We start from the raw sequence: 16,870 nt of genomic DNA on the forward strand, positions 1-16,870 counted from the left end.
AAAGCAAAATACCTGTGGCTAAAATCACCTCCAAACAGCTTATTTCCCATAACATTTCTTAGGCATTTCATTTGGGGAACTAAGGGAAGGGGAAGAGAGATGAGAAACCAGCCAGCGCCGGGGCACCCGGCTGGCTCAGTCAGTGGAGCACGCCACTCTTTATCTCACATTTGTGGGTTCAAGCCCCACAACAGGTGTAGAGATTACTTAAAAATAAAATCCCTAAAAAAACCCAAAACGATTAAATAAATAAAAAAATGTATGTATGTATGTAAAGTGCTTCTGCTTCATTGTCGTTATCACGTCCATAAACTGTTAAGGCTATGCTCTGTCCAATTATCAAAAGCACCTAGAACTGATTAAAACCTCAGGACAGTAAAATCAGCCGAGAGGCCAAAGTTCACTGGAACTCCCAATTCTACCACCATTAGTCTCTCGAGTGAGTTGTTTTTTAGGCTCTCCAAACCTTGAGTAAACAAATCCAACAGCCAGTGAAAACTGACACACCCAGAAACTCTCGGCGAAACATTTACTTCATAGTTCACAATAGACTGCCCTATTCCATCTACAGGTGGCCTTGCCTGGAGCTAAAGGTCAGAAGAAAACACTCCCCCACACCTCCACACTTTATGGGGGGGGGGGGAGGAGGAAGAAAGAAACCAAGTAGGCCTCAAGGCAAGGTCAGGAGCATAGGAACTCTCCTCTCAGTGGCGTATACATACCACACCTTCTGATGTTCCTAAGACTGTTTCATTTTGGCTCCTTAACTCACTAGAAGAGAATCTCATCTACAGTTCTAGATTTCTTAAAATCAGACATACACAGGGGCACCTGGGTGGCTCAGTTGGTTGGGCGTCTGTCTTCAGCTCAGGTCATGATCCCAGGGTCCTGGGATCAAGTACCGCATCAGGCTCCCTGCTAAGCGGGGAGTCTGCTTCTCCCTCTGCATGCCACTCACCCTGCTTGTACTCTCTCACAAATAAAGAAATAAATCTTAAAGAAAAAAAAATCAGACATACAGAATGCCAGAGCTAAAGAAACCTTCACGATGAGCAACGTCTTCATCCCTGACCTGACCAGCAGTCCCCACACTTAGGGCTCTTTCCTCCTTTCCCACTAGCCAGAACCAACTTCCCCTGGAGGCCGTGTCCAGGCTTCTCAACTAATCCTCATGGCAAGAAGTCAGTCTGCTCAAAGAATCCTATGATGGCAGTTTCTGAGGATGCTTCCAACTGCTTCCTCACCTCACAGCGTTTCTGAGAAATAAAGTCTCATTCCAGACATCTCTGAAGACATGTTAGGTATCAGCAATACATATTTCTGAGATATTTTTGGAGAATGAAACTCGCTAAGCTTTCAGCAAATCACATCTACACATACTGGTAGAAATAACAGTACAGTATATATAAAAAGGGAATTGCTCTAATTTGTCTCTGCCTCATTGAAGTATTTCATAAGTATCCATGCAGAATTAGTCACTGTAATTTGCTAGGCTGTTATCCATGTTAAAACTCTAGACATATGGCACCTGTAACCACTCCAAAAACACCTCTCTTAATGCAAGACAGCAAGCACCCTAAGTAACAGTGTTCCCCTCCAAAATGATAACCAGGAAAATAAATGGGGAGGGGGAGAAGTTGTTCTGCTTTGCAAAGACCAAGTTCTTTCTGCATGATTCCTTTAGAAGCCATTTCTTTTAAATGCCTAGACACACTTCTTAAAAATAAAATCTGAGGGGCGCCTGGGTGGCTCAGTCAGCTAAGTGTCTTACTTTTTTTTTTTTTTTTAAGATTTTTCTTCTTTGAGAGACAGAGAGAGAAAGCACAAGTGAGGGGAGGAGCAGAGGGAGAACGACAAGCAGACTCCACGCTGAGCCTGGAGCTGGATGCAAAACTGGATCCCATTCCCCTGAGATCATGACCCGAGCCTATATCAAGAGTCGGACACTTAACCAACTGAGCCACCCAGGTGCCCCAGGGCCTGACTCTTGATTTGACTCAGGTCATGATCTCAGGGTCGTGAGATCAAGCCCCATGTCGGGCTCAGTGCAGAGTCTGCTTGAGATTCTCCCTCTCCCTCTGCCCCTCCCCCTGCTTGTGCATGCACCCCCCCAAAATAAATAAATAAAATCTTTTAAAAATTTCCGTTTTTCATTTTGCAGTAAAACAACTTCCACTTATCATAGCACCTTCTTAAAGTTCTGAGTAAAACATGAGGGCACAACTTAAAGTAATTCTAAGAACATAGTCTCACAAAGCACTAAAAGTCAAGTTTAGAGACAGAAACCTAGGGTTTTAATAAAATACTGGACATTTGCTCTTTTTTTTTTAATACTTACCCACTCTTCGACATTGGGGGGTTGTTCATCATAAACATGTTCCTTGTCCCACATAATATTCGACTTGTCATACCGGTCCATCTTCCTTCGAGTTTTCACAGCAAAGAAAATTATTAAAGCAAAAGCCACGATAACCATGAACCCCAGTACAATGGCAATTGCCTAAAAAGAGATGAAAGATATTGACACAGATTTTAATTCTGTAGTTTATTCTATTCCACCCTTAGTAAAAACCTAAGGCCCTCCACTACACATCTGTGGTTTCACAGATATAAAACTGATATAAGTAGTTACATTTTAGAAACATAAAATGTAGCCCACGCCAGGTGGGCTGAGGCTAGTAACACATACACAGCCTGATTCAATACTCAGAACAAGGTTAACGTTAGGTACTATCATCGCTCCGTTTTAAATTATAGAAATCTAGTTCCAAAGCTTGAGCGCCAAATGGCCTTATTTTTATAAACAGATGAAAATGGCCAGTAAATTAACTCAATCATCAGTATCCTCCTAAAGGGCTTGAAAAATATGATTCTCCGAAATAGCTTTAAATACATAACCATATTTATAATCTTGTTCATAACACACACTTGGCGAATGTTTTTACACTGAATGTAAATTCCAGTCTATAGAGGATCTGCCATACCATAAATTACGCAGACGTGATCTAACCAAGCTGTAAATGAGAGAAAATGGATGAGTGATTCATTTAGTCTGGCAGGTGGTTTCTGGAGGAGTCCTTTGTGTACTTACAAGAAAGGCCCTGTGACAAGGAAACCCTCACCCCAACAGTTCTCCCAGTGTCTGGTAAGTATGGTAAGTGGCCCGCTGGCCTGGAGACCCTTGAAAGTGAGGCAGGTACCAGCACCCTGGCCTGGAGTCTTCTCATCATAACAGGAGGGTCTCTGTGTAGCCGTCGAACAGTGATACCTTTTTTCAGTGAATACAGGTTTTGGGCACTCAGAGGACTGAGAGAGATGGGGGTGTGGTAAGATAGGAGTACCCACCCCCTGCCCTGTTTACCAGAGACACATCTGAGTGCCAACAACAAATATTCTGACATTCGGAGGGAAAACATTTCAATCTTCAAAATAATGGTAGTTACTGGAGACGCTCTAACCCCAAAGAGTGACTCATTCAGGTAAAAGAGTGAGAATTCCTGAGTCAGTGTAAGGAGAGGGGAAAAAAAATAAATAGGGGAAAAAAGATTAGAAATCCATCAGGAAAAGGATTAGCAACTTCATACCTATTAGCATGGATAGAATCAAAAAGACAAAACTAGGCTGGTGAGGATGTGTGGAAAATGGAATCCTCACACATTTCTGGAAAACGGTGCAACCAGTTTGGAGAACAGTCTGGCAGTTCCCCAAAAGCTTCAACACAGAGATACCATAAGACCCAGAAATTCTATCCCTAGGTATATACTCAAGAGAAATTAAAACACGGGTTCAAGCAAGAACTTGTACACAAATGTTCAGAGCAGTACTCACAGGGACATAGCCCAATGTCCATCAATTTGATGACTGAGTAAAATGTGGTATAGCCACAATAGAAGGGAACGGATGTAACATGCCATAACATGCATGCACCTTGAAAACATTAATGTGAAATGAAAGAAGTCAATCATAGGGGCACCTGGATGGCTTGGGCAGGGGCATGTGACTCTTGATCTGCAGGTTGTGAGCTCGAGGCCCACAATGGGTGCAGAGATTACTTAAATAAAACTTTTAAAAAAAAGAAGAAGAAAGAAAGAAAGAAGCCAATCATAAAAGCCCACATATTGTGTGATTCTGTATATATAAAATATATATAAATATATAAATATATATATTATATATAAATATATAAATATATAAAATATCCAGAATAGGCAAATCTATAGAATAAGATTAGTGGTCCCCTAGATCTGAGAAGGGCTAGAGAAAGGAGAAGTTACTACTACTACATATGGGGTTTCTTTGAGGATAGTAAAAAATGTTCTACAACTGATTATGGTGATGGCTGCACAACTCTGAATATACTTAAATTACTGAACCAAACTTTAAGTGGATGAATTATATGGTATGTTAATAATATCTTAATAATGACACCCAGTCCCTCTCCAGATTCTGATTTAAATACAAGTGAGGGGGGTGCCTGGGTGGCACAGTGGTTAAGCGTCTGCCTTCGGCTCAGGGCGTGATCCCTGGGATCGAGCCCCACATCAGGCTCCTCCGCTGGGAGCCTGCTTCTTCCTCTCCCACTCCCCCTGCTTGTGTTCCCTCTCTTGCTGGCTGTCTCTATCTCTGTCAAATAAATAAAATCTTTAAATAAATAAATAAATAAATAAATAAATAAATACAAGTGAGGCCTTATCATCAGTATTTTTTAGAAGTTCCCAAAGTGATTCTATTAAGCATCCCGAGAGCCTCTACCCAAAGCAGGGGCAAGGACAAAAACCACCCATACCTCTTGGGGATCCACCACACAGTAGTGATACAAATACTGATCCATGTAGAGTCCGGTAGTTGCAGATGTATAAAACTGGTTGCAGATGGCATATATCTGTGAACTGTATATAGACCCGGAAGCCTGGGCAGTTGGGTTGACTCCCATTATATAGACAATTGTGGCGATAAACATCATGATGCCCAGGATAGCACTCAGTATTATGACAGTCAAGTAGTATCTTCTCGTTCTAGATATGTCAGATCGTATAACGCTGGTAACAAATATCACCAATGCAGCAATGAAACAAAAGGCCACCATGGCCAGGAGGAAGCCTTTTGCTGCTCTTGGATCTGTATAGCCTCCATAGCCATAACCATAGCCATAACCATAGGCATAGCCACTTCCGTAGCTACCAAAGCCACTGCTATAAGGGTAGCCTAGACCACCACCCAGTAAGCCAGTTCCATAGCTTCGATCCCAGGCAAGTGTGGAGGCGACACAGGCAAATATGGCAATGCACATGACAATAATGAGCATAGAGAGAATCCGAATGACTCCTGGAGGAGAGGTCCATTTGTAGAAGTGAAGAATTTCATCTTCTGGGTAGAAAGAATACGCCGGCTGAGAGAGCATGGGTCGAACGTGCATGTCTCCACCATAGACGTCATTGCTTGGTGCATAATGATTGGGTTTGCTGAAATGCACATGAAAATACTTTCAAGTTAATACTGTTTGGAGGTAAGCAGAAAGAACATACAATGTACGTGGAATAATTTAAACCATCCACTGGTCAAAAAAAAAACCTATTAGTAACTCCCTACTACAATGGGACACTTTATGTCCCCCCGAATTCAAATGTTGACATCCTAAGTCCCAATGTGATGGTATTAGGAAGTGGGGCCTAACTAGGTTCCAGGCTGGAGCCTTCATGAATGCGAACAGTGTCTTCACAAAGGCGACCCCAGAGGACTGTCTTGCCCCTTCTACCATGTGAGGATACAACAAGAAGCCGGTGGTCTGCAACCCAGAAGAGAACTTTCCCTAGAGCCTGACCACACTGGCACCTTATCGTGGACTTCCAGCCTTCAGAAATGTGAGAAATAAATCTGTGTTGTTTATAGGCTACCCAGTGGGTGGTATTTGTTACAACACCCTGAGGGTACTGGGACACCCACTGACGCGTGAAGTTTCTGTGTATCGGAATCACCCGGAGGGCTTGTTAAAATAGACTGCTGGTCTCCAACCCCAAGCTGCTGATTCTGCAAGTCTAGGGTAGGACAAGTTTCCAGATGCTGCTGCTGCTGCCAGTCTGGGAGCCATACATTGAGAATGACTGCTCTAATTTCTACGGAGTAGAGGTTCTTGAATTTTCTGCCTATGAGAATCACCTGGGGAATGTGTAAAATCCCCAGATGGAGCACTCCACACCAGTTAAATTGTAATCCCTGGGGAGGGGACCCAAGCCGTTTAGAACGACAATGTCAACCCTTTGCTTATGTGATGTGAGACCAGTGCATTCAGATACGACACCTACAGTGGCCCATCCAGTGTCACGTCCAAATTCTGGCAGCCTCACTCTCCTACCTGAGAAAGCATATTCGTTCATTTACTCATGTGACAGCTAATTAGCGATGTGCGTGGGACAGTGTGCTAAGTACTGAGGATACAACGACCGACACAAGTGTCTCAACCCAGGCTCCCCTCCAACACACAGGTTAGTATCTCTAGTTAGTTATGGTAAGAGCTACAAGATAAATCAGATGTTCAATGAGGGCTCATCAGGGTGACGCCTAACCGGATCTTTATAAAAACAGCTTGCCAACTCCAGTGATACAATCATAAACATCACTGGAGACAGACACACTGATGTGTGACACGCAGAATCTAAGAAATGTGGGTCCTGGTGGAGCAAAATTCAAGTCCTAAACTGACCTCACCCCCTTTCGTTTTTGCCATTATTTCCTTGGTCCACTTCACTCTTTCAAGAATGCAAGGAAATGGAGAAACTGGAAAGAACCCTGACAAGCTGGTCTTTGAAAATGTCACGTCTGAAAATTCCGTAACTCATTCTACTTGGATATTTGGGATGTCTCCATCTGGAGCTGTCATCAACAATGTAGATCTGGGCATCTTGAACATGGGTCCTCACACACACAAGCACGTCTTTTTCTAAGGTATATATCCAGGAGCATTTTTGAGTCAAATGTTTTTTACCTTCAGCTCTATAAGACAATGTTGAAGTATTTTCCAAAATGATTATATCACTTTTTAAAAATGAATCTATCATTTAAAATCCCACTGACATTGTAACATTCACAGAAGCATTGTTTATGATAACCTGAAACTGGAAACAGTCCAAATGCTTACCTAGAGGGGAACAGGTAACTGTAACATATCCATAGGATGGAATGCTACAGAGATGAGCTAACAGGCAGCCACTAGCCACATGGTTTACTGAACACCTGAAATATAGCTAGTCCAAACTAAGATGTGCTATTAAGTATAAAATATTTAGTTACCATAATGTAAAAAAAGAAATGTAGGGGCACCCAGGTGGCTCTGTCAGTTAAGCATCAGACTCTTGGTTTCAGCTCAGGTCATGATCTCAGGGTCATGAGATCAAGCCCCATGTCAGGCTCTGCACTGAGCAGGGAGGCTGCTTAAGATTCTCTATCCTGCCTCTGCCCCTCTCCCTGCCACTCATGCTCCCTCCCTCTCTCCCTCACTAAAAAAAGAAAAAAGAAATTTACCACCACCTAGAGAGGACCCTAATATTAACTATGTATTTTGGGTGACAATGATTTGTCAGTGAAGGTTCATCAATTTTAACACACGTACCACTCTGGGGGGGGGATACTGATAATGCGGTAGGCAACACATGTATGAGGGCGGGGGTATATGGGAAATCTTTGTACCGTCCTCTCACAGTTTTGCTGTGAATGTAAAACTGCTCTAAAAAATAATGACTATTAAAAAAAAGGAATGTAAACTGCCTCATGAGTCAGTGTTTATATCACATGTTGAAATGATACTTTAAATATATTAGGTTAAGTGAAAAATCAAATATTATAATTATATATTATATAAAGTTAATACTATAATTACTAAAATAAATTTGTTTTTAATTGGTTAGAAGAAAACAAAATTACACATATGGTTCACATTTTATTTCCTTTTGAAAAAAATTTTATTTATTTATTTTAGAGAGAGACCGGGTGGCAGGGGGGCGGGGGCAGTAGAGGCAGAGGGAGAAGCAGACTCCCTGCTGAGCAGGAAGCCCAAAGCAGGACTCAATCCCAGGACCCCGGGATCATGACCTGAGCCAAAGGGAGATGCTTCACCAACCAAGCCACCCAGGCATCCCTCACATTTTATTTCTACAGCACGCCTCTGAAGCAAAAAAAAGTTTAATAACAAAGTAAAACTGCAATGTACTGTTTAGGATATATAAAATGGTTAAAAAAAAAAAAAAAGCAAGTGATAACCATATGTAAGAACAGTGCTTTCCAGGGAAAGGTGGGGACACACAGAATGACTTGGAGGTGTCCTACTTCTTGACCTATTTGATGATTTTGTTTTGTCTTTATTAATCATCTCATACACGGGTTCTGCACCATTTTCCATGTGTGCGTCGTATTTCACCAATGCTTACAGAAGCAACACAAAATAAGTCTCAGGTTCATGGAGCACTACTCAATTACTATATTCTCTAGCATAATTTAAGGACCACAACATCACGAACAACTGTGTCCCTACAATGTTCAGGTATTAGGAGAGGCAATGTAACAGGAGCACAACTCCTATGACAGTTATGAAAGAGTTGAGGCTACTAACTACTTAAAGGAAAAAATCTCTGTAACAAATTTAAATTTTTTCTTTCTTTCTTTCTTTTCTTTTTAAGATTTTATTTATTTATTTGACAGAAAGAAAGACAGCCAGCGAGAGAGGGAACACAAGCAGGGGGAGTGGGAGAGGAAGAAGCAGGCTCCCAGCAGAGGAGCCCGATGTGGGGCTCGATCCCAGGACTCCGGAATCACACCCTGAGCCGAAGGCAGACGCTTAACGACTGAGCCACCCAGGCGCCCCTTAAAATTTTTCATTGTTAAATTTCCAAATGACTAGGGATGCCAAGAACCCTCAACTTTGCTTCTTGTTTTATACAATGGCAGGAATCACTCTTAAAACTGACAATGTGGAAAACATTATGCCAAGTCAAAGACTTAGCCACAGAGGACCACATATTGCATGATTACATGTATAGGAAGTGTGCAAAATGGACAAATCTAGAAACAGAAAGTAGATTGGTGACGGCCTAGTACTGAGGGGCGGGGGGGGGGGGACGAAGAGTGAGTGCTGATTGGTAGCGGTTTCTTTGGGGAGGGGGTGATGAAAATGTTCTAAAATTGGAAAGTATTACTTAAAAAATTAACAATGAGTCAAAGTTAGGCTCAGTCACCTCACCCAAACAAAGCATTAATACAGAAGCTTCATACCATTTGTGGAAAAGCAGAAGGGAATACATAGACGCAAAAGTATCAGCCTAGATTACACAGAAGCAAACCCTAGGAAGAGGCGCCAGTGGCCGCCTCCACAGAGGAACCCCACATCCTGCGAGTTAAGCTTCAGAGGGAAACTCACTTCCACCTTATACCCTTTGTTTCCATCTAAATTTACAAACACACGTTACTTCGTTATTTTTAACAGCAAACACTTAAAAGATGAAAGTTTCAACTATACTTATTTTTACATGCGACAGGCTTAACAAAAAAAAAAGAAAAACTAAAGAGTTACTTACAATTCATCAGGTCTATACGGAGGTGGACTTTCGAAAGGCCTCGATGACATGGCTGATGGCAATGATCACCTGGATCTTCAGGATGAGTCCGGCCCGTAGCTCCCCAAAGCGCCAATCTAAGCAACGTAAGGAGGGTAATGGCATTACTACTGAGCTCAGAGTTTCCTTCCATCGCTACGAAAACTAATGATACCAATCTCAAGTATTTTCTCACACCATGATTATTCCTTTTGTCCTTCTTGCTGCCATTCTTACACATCAGACCATCGATTCCTTGAGTAGAGGAAATCACTAAGCATAGGAACCATTCAGCCTGTGTCCTCACCGCACCAAGCACCACGCTCTGCACACCACTGCCATACAAATACTAACTTCAATGACTAAGCTGTAGTAATAAAAATTTCACTAACAGCACAGGTAAAAAATGGTATTCTTCAAAATCGTTCCTTCAAAGAACAAGAAATGCAAAAAGTAAGAAAATTTCTTTAAATGTGTTTATTTTTTAAGTTTTGGTAACACAATTTTTTCAAATGTTTATATTTTGAGAGCAAGCGAGCACGTGCGCGAGTGGTGGAAGGCGCAGGGGGAGAGGAAGAGGGAGAGCCTCAAACTATTCCCTATCCAGTGCAGAGCCTGATGTGGGGCTCGATCTCACTACCCTGAGATCATGACCCTGAGATCATGACCTGAGAGGAAATCAAGAGTTGGATGCTTAACCACTGACTGAGCCACCCAGGCGCCCCCATCCACATGTACTTATTAAGGGCCTACACTAGACCACAGAAGTCTACAGAAGTACTACAGCAGGTCACACACAAAGAAAAAGCAACGACAACAGGCAGTTATTTGGTTATTAGGGCTGACTATACGATCGAGTGCAGGACAGGGATAAGCAGAGGACAAAGACCAAGACTTAAAGAAGAAGAGGAAGAAGGTGGGGCGGGGCGAGATCACTTGAGCAAGATCTACAATCTGAGTATATTAAAGTGTGTAATATTTTTTCCTTTTCAGATAAGGTATGTACGAAAAAGGTATTATGTTAGGAAAGGGAAATAAATTTTAACTCTCTACACTGTGTTCTTTAGAATCAATGGCAACTATCCTCCACATCCTTAAGGATAGTCAATTCCAAATTTCTCAGAATAAAACGTTGCCCAAACGCATATTAGGTAAAACCTCAAAGATGGAAATATACTGAATGTTAGGAACACCAAGACAATTAGCATGATTTTCCAAACACAGTGAGAGAAGACAACTTCTTTACGTTATTAAAAAAAAAAAAAAGTTTTACTGAAGTATTAACATACCAAAAAATGCACAAATCCTAAGTGTGTAGAGCCCTGGAACTAGCACCCAAATGCACAAATGGGCAACTCAGGCCATTAGCACATTACAGTGCTGCGGAAGAGAAGTCCAGGCTGGCTTCCTAACCGATGTTCAAAAAAAGAACATTTTAAGAAAACTGAATTTAAACACTACTTGGGGAACCTGGGTGGCTCAGCTGTATAAGCAACTGACTCTTGATTTCCATGGCTCAGGTGGTGATCTCAAGGTCGTGAGATGGAGCCCCCAGAGAGCCTCCGCTCTCAGCACAGGGTCTGCTTGAGATTCCCCTTCTCCCTCTGCCCCTCCCCCCACTCATGAGCACGAGGGCACGCACTCGCTCTCTAATTAATAAATAAATCTTTATTATTTTTTAAAGATTTTATTCATTTGACAGAGAGAGAGAGCGAGCACAAGTAGGCAGAGCAGCAGACACAGGGCAGAGGGAGAAGCAGGCTCCCAGCTGAGCAGGAAGCCTGATGCAGGAATCGATCCCAGGACCCTGGGATCACGACCTGAGCCGAAGGCAGATGCTTAACTGACTGAGCCTGCCAGGCGCCGCAATATATAAATCTTAAACAAGAAAAAAGAGAAACTGAATTTAAACACTATTAAATGTAGGACTCCAGTTCTGAAGCGGAATGTCCAATACTGACAAACGAATCTTAGCCCTTTTACAGCTAGGGCTCACTCATTCAAGACTATGCCGAAAATTCCAGGCTCCGTGGTAGTTTTTTAAATAACCTCTACGCCCAACATGGGGCTTGACCTCACGACCCTGAGATCAAGAGTCACATGCTCTACTGACAGAGCCAGCCAGGCACCCCTCCATGGTAGTTTTTGGAAATTCTAAATTAATCCAGACTCAGGCTGAAGTTTAAATTTTGTCAAAAATCCAGACACCAAAATCCCCTTCCAAACTGCTATTTTGTGATTCAGAATTTAGTTATCATATCTCCTCTAATACCAGAGATTTTATATTGTGGATCAAGTAATTTTAGGAAGTTTATCAAGAACAGGCCATGCCATATCAGCTTCATTTCCTTTTTTGACAAGGCTACCAAACTGGTAGATGAAGCCCGAGAATCTTCAGCACATCCCCATGCACAGACAGTGTGGTTAGGCAGATTCCTCTGGGACTGAAAAATGGAATCTAAACAGGATCAAAAAAAAAAAAAAAAAAAAAACAACGGGACCATTCATGACATCAGGGTCCTGGGACCAAGTGGCGCATGGAGCTCCTTGCTTGCTCCATGTGGGGAGCCTGCTTCTCCCTCTGCCTGCTGCTCCCCCTGCTTGTGCCTGCACTCGCACTCTCTCTCACTCTGACAAATAAATAAATAAAACCTTAAAAAAAAATAAAAAAAGAACGGACCACTTATGTCCACCTAGAGGGAGGTCGTTTTGGTGACCACAGACAAGGTGGGTAAGCTTATCCAGATTTGCAGCTGACAAAACACTGGAAAGGATAACCAACCCACTAGCTTCCAGTGTATCAAATTTCCTGTAGGGCCAGACTCATGAGCTAAAACAAACCTGTGGTTTTAAAAGCTCACTCATTCTATTTCTCTTCCTTGAACTTCACTACCCCACTGTGCCAAAGGGCAGGGGATAAGCTGACCTCCAGGCTGGAGTAATTAAGATACTGTATTAAGGAAGATGAGCAAAAGCATTCACAGCAAGGTGGTTATCTTGAAAGTGAGACATTCCAGTGCTTAGGCACTTAGGTACATTGTATCCATTTTCAAATACTGGTGACATGCACAAATCATTTTACAAAGGGAGACTCAATTTTTAAAAGTGCATTTCCTTGGTGAGAATTTCAACAAAGTTAACAAGCTATCCCAAACTTTCACAGTATTCACAGACAGTGCTTCCATCTAGGAATGATACACTTTAAAAATAAACTTCTGCATAACCATGAAATTCATACACCATGCTCAAACTAGGTGCCTCTCCTGGAGGTGACTGACTGTTCAAGAACTAGAAAAACCATGTCTTAAGACAAATGACTGAAGAAACGGGAAATGTTTGGCCCGGTCATATCAATATTAGAAGGACCACTGCAGCAGCCTTCAAGTATCTGCAGAACTGTCTTTGTAGTCCCAGAAACCATTCTTTGAAGAAAAGATACCACAGGATCACATTTCATGTCAATGTGAGGAAGCCTCTCCCTTACCCTAACTCCACACACCCTTCAAAAATAACAAACAACAATTTTTATCTCAAGCCATCTATGCAAAGCTTAAGTTGTTTGATCTTTTGGGGAGACTGGACGGAAGGAATGCTAATGTCTCCTTCAAGGCAGTATGGGACTGTGTTTTCAGGTCACAGCCAAGGAAAAAAGGGACGAAGAACAGACTGTTACCCAATCCCCAGCAGGACAATATTAACATTATCTGCTCCATAAATGTATGTTGAGTGAAGGACAAACTAAAATGAATGAAGAGGATACAGGATCCGGCCTAAGGGGCTCAATGGCCACGGTCGCAGAACCTGTATCAAGTGAAAGATGGATGTTAAGTCAAACAGTTGAATTAGAGTCAGGAGCATACGGGAAACAGCAGACTTTTACTAAACATGTAAGCTTGTTAAAATATATATATAAAAAAAAGTTCTCCCCTTAAAAATGTTTACTGGCCAAAGCTGTCCTAATAGAAAGCTAAGCTAAGACAAAGAAGAAAAGCCTGAAAATATTATGCCCCTTTTCAATCACATGCAGCAATAGTTAATTTGCCTTTAAGAAGTTTTTAAAAGTTGTGGCTGGTACTAAATGTTTCTATTTATATATTGGCACATAATTAGTGAGTTGTCTAAAATTTTAAAATTAGGCAGATTTTACAATAGATGAGCTCTGTATTGGAAACTGCATTTTAAATAAGCTCTCCAGATGATTCTTAAGCAGCCATATATTTTCAGCACCTCAACCGAGATGAAAGGTGTCAGTCCCAGGAGGGACTTGATCGTGGCATTTCCTGTCCATAATGGGCAGGAACCAGCTGTTCAGGTCTCACCTCAAATATCCCCTCCTCAGAGGTGCCCTTCCGGTCACCCACTCCATCCACCAAACCTGTTGTATTTTCAGAGCAAATTCCCCCTACTAATTATTATTTTTTCTTTTCTCTTTTTTTAATTTTTTAAACTGCCACCATCTCCACCCCAACTGAAATACCAAGTTTACAAGCACCTAGATGTCTTTCTTGACCATCACTCTTCTGACTGATCCCTAAAGTCCCTGATACAAAGTGATGATCAAACAACATTTTGATTTATAAAACCAACAGCCCATATTACAGATGGGATTTCAATACAGCTGTGAATGCCTTCAAGTTCCTCACAATGCTAGCACTAAACATAATCCTTTACGTTCAACCAAATGAGTTAAGTGCTTAGAATCTGAAGGAGAGAAAAGAGTGAAACACACAACCATATGGACATCATTTGATAGCTTGTTGAAAAGCAGAATTTCAGGCCCCACATCTGACCAACGAATCGGAATCTATTTTAAGATCCACAGGTGATTCATACCACAGTCAAGGTTAGGAACCAGGGCAGCACCAGGGGACAGCTGCAAGCCTAGAGGCTAAAACAAAAGCTGTAACAAAAATCCTCAGGGTCTTTTTACCCCAGTATTTCCATAAATAATAACCTGGATGAAAAAAGCCCGCTCACGACTCTAATCAAGTAAGCCTTAAAATGCAACTGAAGAAAACGTCCCTTCTGGCAGCTTCCTGGGCAGGTGAAAGATTTTATATCAGTCAATTTGTGTGGTCCTAAGTAATCTCTTGTAATTTTGAAAGGGCAATAATTCCAACATTATCTTAAAAAAAAAAAACAAAGTTTACCTTCACATCAAACAAGATGTGGCAATATTCTATGAGACCAGCGCGACTAGTCAAAAGTAGAGTTCCAGAAAAACACCAAATCCTTCTGGTGCCGGAATACCAAGGACGGCTGCTTTTCTAGTATACCCTCCCCGATTAGTCGATGTAGTTTTCAAGCCACGCCATTTGTAATGTTTCCCCTACAGGTGTTTTACCTTTAAAACGGAGTTCTATTAAGATCTACCCTTTAGAATTGTCAGTACCATTAAAGGATACAAAGTACAAAACTCTCTTAGCACAGTGTCTGGCTCTTAGGAGGCACTGCCATCGTTTCCCTAACCAGCCCGGAAGCTGCACAAATCTCGCCATCCTCCTCTCCATCATTTAATCAAGGCGGCACCTAATAACTAAATAAATGCAAAAAACTACTCAGAAGTGTTGCTTTGTGGAGATAGCTATTACTGTGGCTTCGCCATTTACAATGTGTATTTTAAAATACCCAAAAGAGAAAATAAAGATTCATCTGCACCGTGCAAGAGCAACACTACTCTATTGGGAAGGGGTAGCTTGAGAAAACTACCTCCGTCTAGAAAGGACGAGGTTTCAGCTACACCAAGAATCACCAGAAGTGCCTTAATGGGAAGGCTTCTCTTTTCCAGGGATCCCAATAATACACCTATTGTGCGTGAGGGCCACACACTAATCTGGAAGGCTGCCTCTTACCCGCCCCGGCTCATTTTCCAGGTGGGCAGTGTGCCCAGCCAGCCCCAGGGCCGGCCCGAGGATGCCGTGGCTTCTCGGGGTTCCCGCTTCACCTGGGACACAGGGGCTCGGGATGGCTCTTCTACCCCCAACGAGCAGAGGCCATTTTGGCCCCTCAACCCCGCTCTCCCCGCACACTTCCTCCGGCGCAGCAACATGTCGGCTGGCCGCGCGCAGGCCGGCGCTTCCCCGTAGGTGTCCAAGCCCCGCGGCAGGTCCGCGTCCTTGCGCCCTGGCCGGTGCGCGCCAGCGCGCGCCCAGCTGGGACCGCCCGGAGGGAGGTCCGCCCACCTGGCGGCGGCCTTTGGGTCACGGGTGAGAATCCGCGGCGTGAGCAGCTTCCCTCGAAGTACAGTCTCACTCGAAATTAAATCCCCGCCCCCAGGCTTAAAACGACGCGGGCTCGCACAACTCCCACTAACTGGATGCCAAGAGCCGGCCGGCCCACCCCAGGGCTCTAGCAATATTTCACGGATTAAACCGGTCCCCCTCTCTGCCCGCGATACCGGCGGGGTGGGTGGGGCGGAATCGATGAGGTCCTCCCGGAGCCCCGGGATCCCAGCCGCCCCGGCCAGCGAGCGCCCCCCGCTCCCCGGCTCCAGCGCTCAGGCTCAGAACCCCGGAGGAGCCGGGCGTGCGCCCCTCTTCCTGAGGACCTCTCAGCATTACAGTCCGAAGAGCTGAGCGCTGGGCTCGCTCGGTTCGGGAACCGCCCGCCCGCCCCCCATCAAAGCGAAAAGGTGCCCGCGCCGCCTGGACAGAGGGAGCTCTAAGCCTTTCCGTCGAAAGAGCTGATCGGCAGCTCCAAACGGCCCTTCGCCGAGGCAGCCTCTAAATTAGAACAACTCTGCTCCCCCGGCGGACCCGCTCCCTTCAGACTCCCGCCAGTCCCAGCCCAGAGCGAAACCACCACCGAAACTAGCGCCGGGCGTCCTCCCCCCCGCGCCTCCCCTACAGGACCCGAGCCACGATCCCGCGCGGGGACTCCGAGGCTACCGTGCGCCCCCAGCGCCGCGCCCAACTCTCACCTACCCCCCGCAGCCCCGCCCGACCCACCAAGGACAGCGGGAGCCAAAGAAAGCGCTTACTTGGCGAGCGCACCTGACGCCGAGAGAGCCGCCCGCACGCAGCCAGGGACTAGACCAGGAATTCAGTCCTCTTCCACTCCTCCTCCACCACCTCCTTCTCCTTCCCCACACCCCGGCCGTCCTGCCCCCGGGCATGCGCAGCAACGCCCGACTGGTGCTGGAGGTCTGCGGCCCGCGCAAGACTAGCTCACCTGTTGCACAGAGCGCGGGTCCCCGGGTGCTCTGGCTAGCTCTCCCTGCAGTCCCGCCGCCTCCTGCAGGGGAAGGAGAAGGGGGGAGGTGCACGCCCGCGAGGAAGCGTGTTGTGGCC

At 44.2% G+C, this 16,870-nt stretch overlaps 1 protein-coding gene across 5 annotated transcripts in view; it reads right to left on the minus strand.

Moving 5' to 3' along the window:
- The window catches only part of OCLN (occludin), a 53,899-nt gene that overhangs the window by 35,089 nt on the left and 1,940 nt on the right, over nucleotides 1-16,870 (minus strand). For 2 of the 5 annotated variants that reach the window (XM_040622202.1, XM_040622201.1), the window contains exons 2-4: nucleotides 9,564-9,679; nucleotides 4,787-5,462; nucleotides 2,339-2,500 (exon numbers count right to left, since the gene is read on the minus strand). In XM_040622202.1, coding sequence (XP_040478136.1) covers nucleotides 2,339-2,500; nucleotides 4,787-5,462; nucleotides 9,564-9,613 — 888 coding nt within the window. In that variant the 5' untranslated portion in view covers nucleotides 9,614-9,679. Of the gene's footprint in view, nucleotides 1-2,338; nucleotides 2,501-4,786; nucleotides 5,463-9,563; nucleotides 9,680-16,560; nucleotides 16,617-16,751; nucleotides 16,845-16,870 lie in introns of those variants that run through there. The other 3 variants (XM_040622200.1, XM_040622203.1, XM_040622204.1) reach the window with 3 other exon arrangements.

The sequence above is a fragment of the Ursus maritimus genome, unplaced genomic scaffold (assembly GCF_017311325.1).
Source record: "Ursus maritimus isolate PB19 unplaced genomic scaffold, ASM1731132v1 scaffold_5, whole genome shotgun sequence".
NCBI classification, from domain to species: domain Eukaryota; kingdom Metazoa; phylum Chordata; class Mammalia; order Carnivora; family Ursidae; genus Ursus; species Ursus maritimus.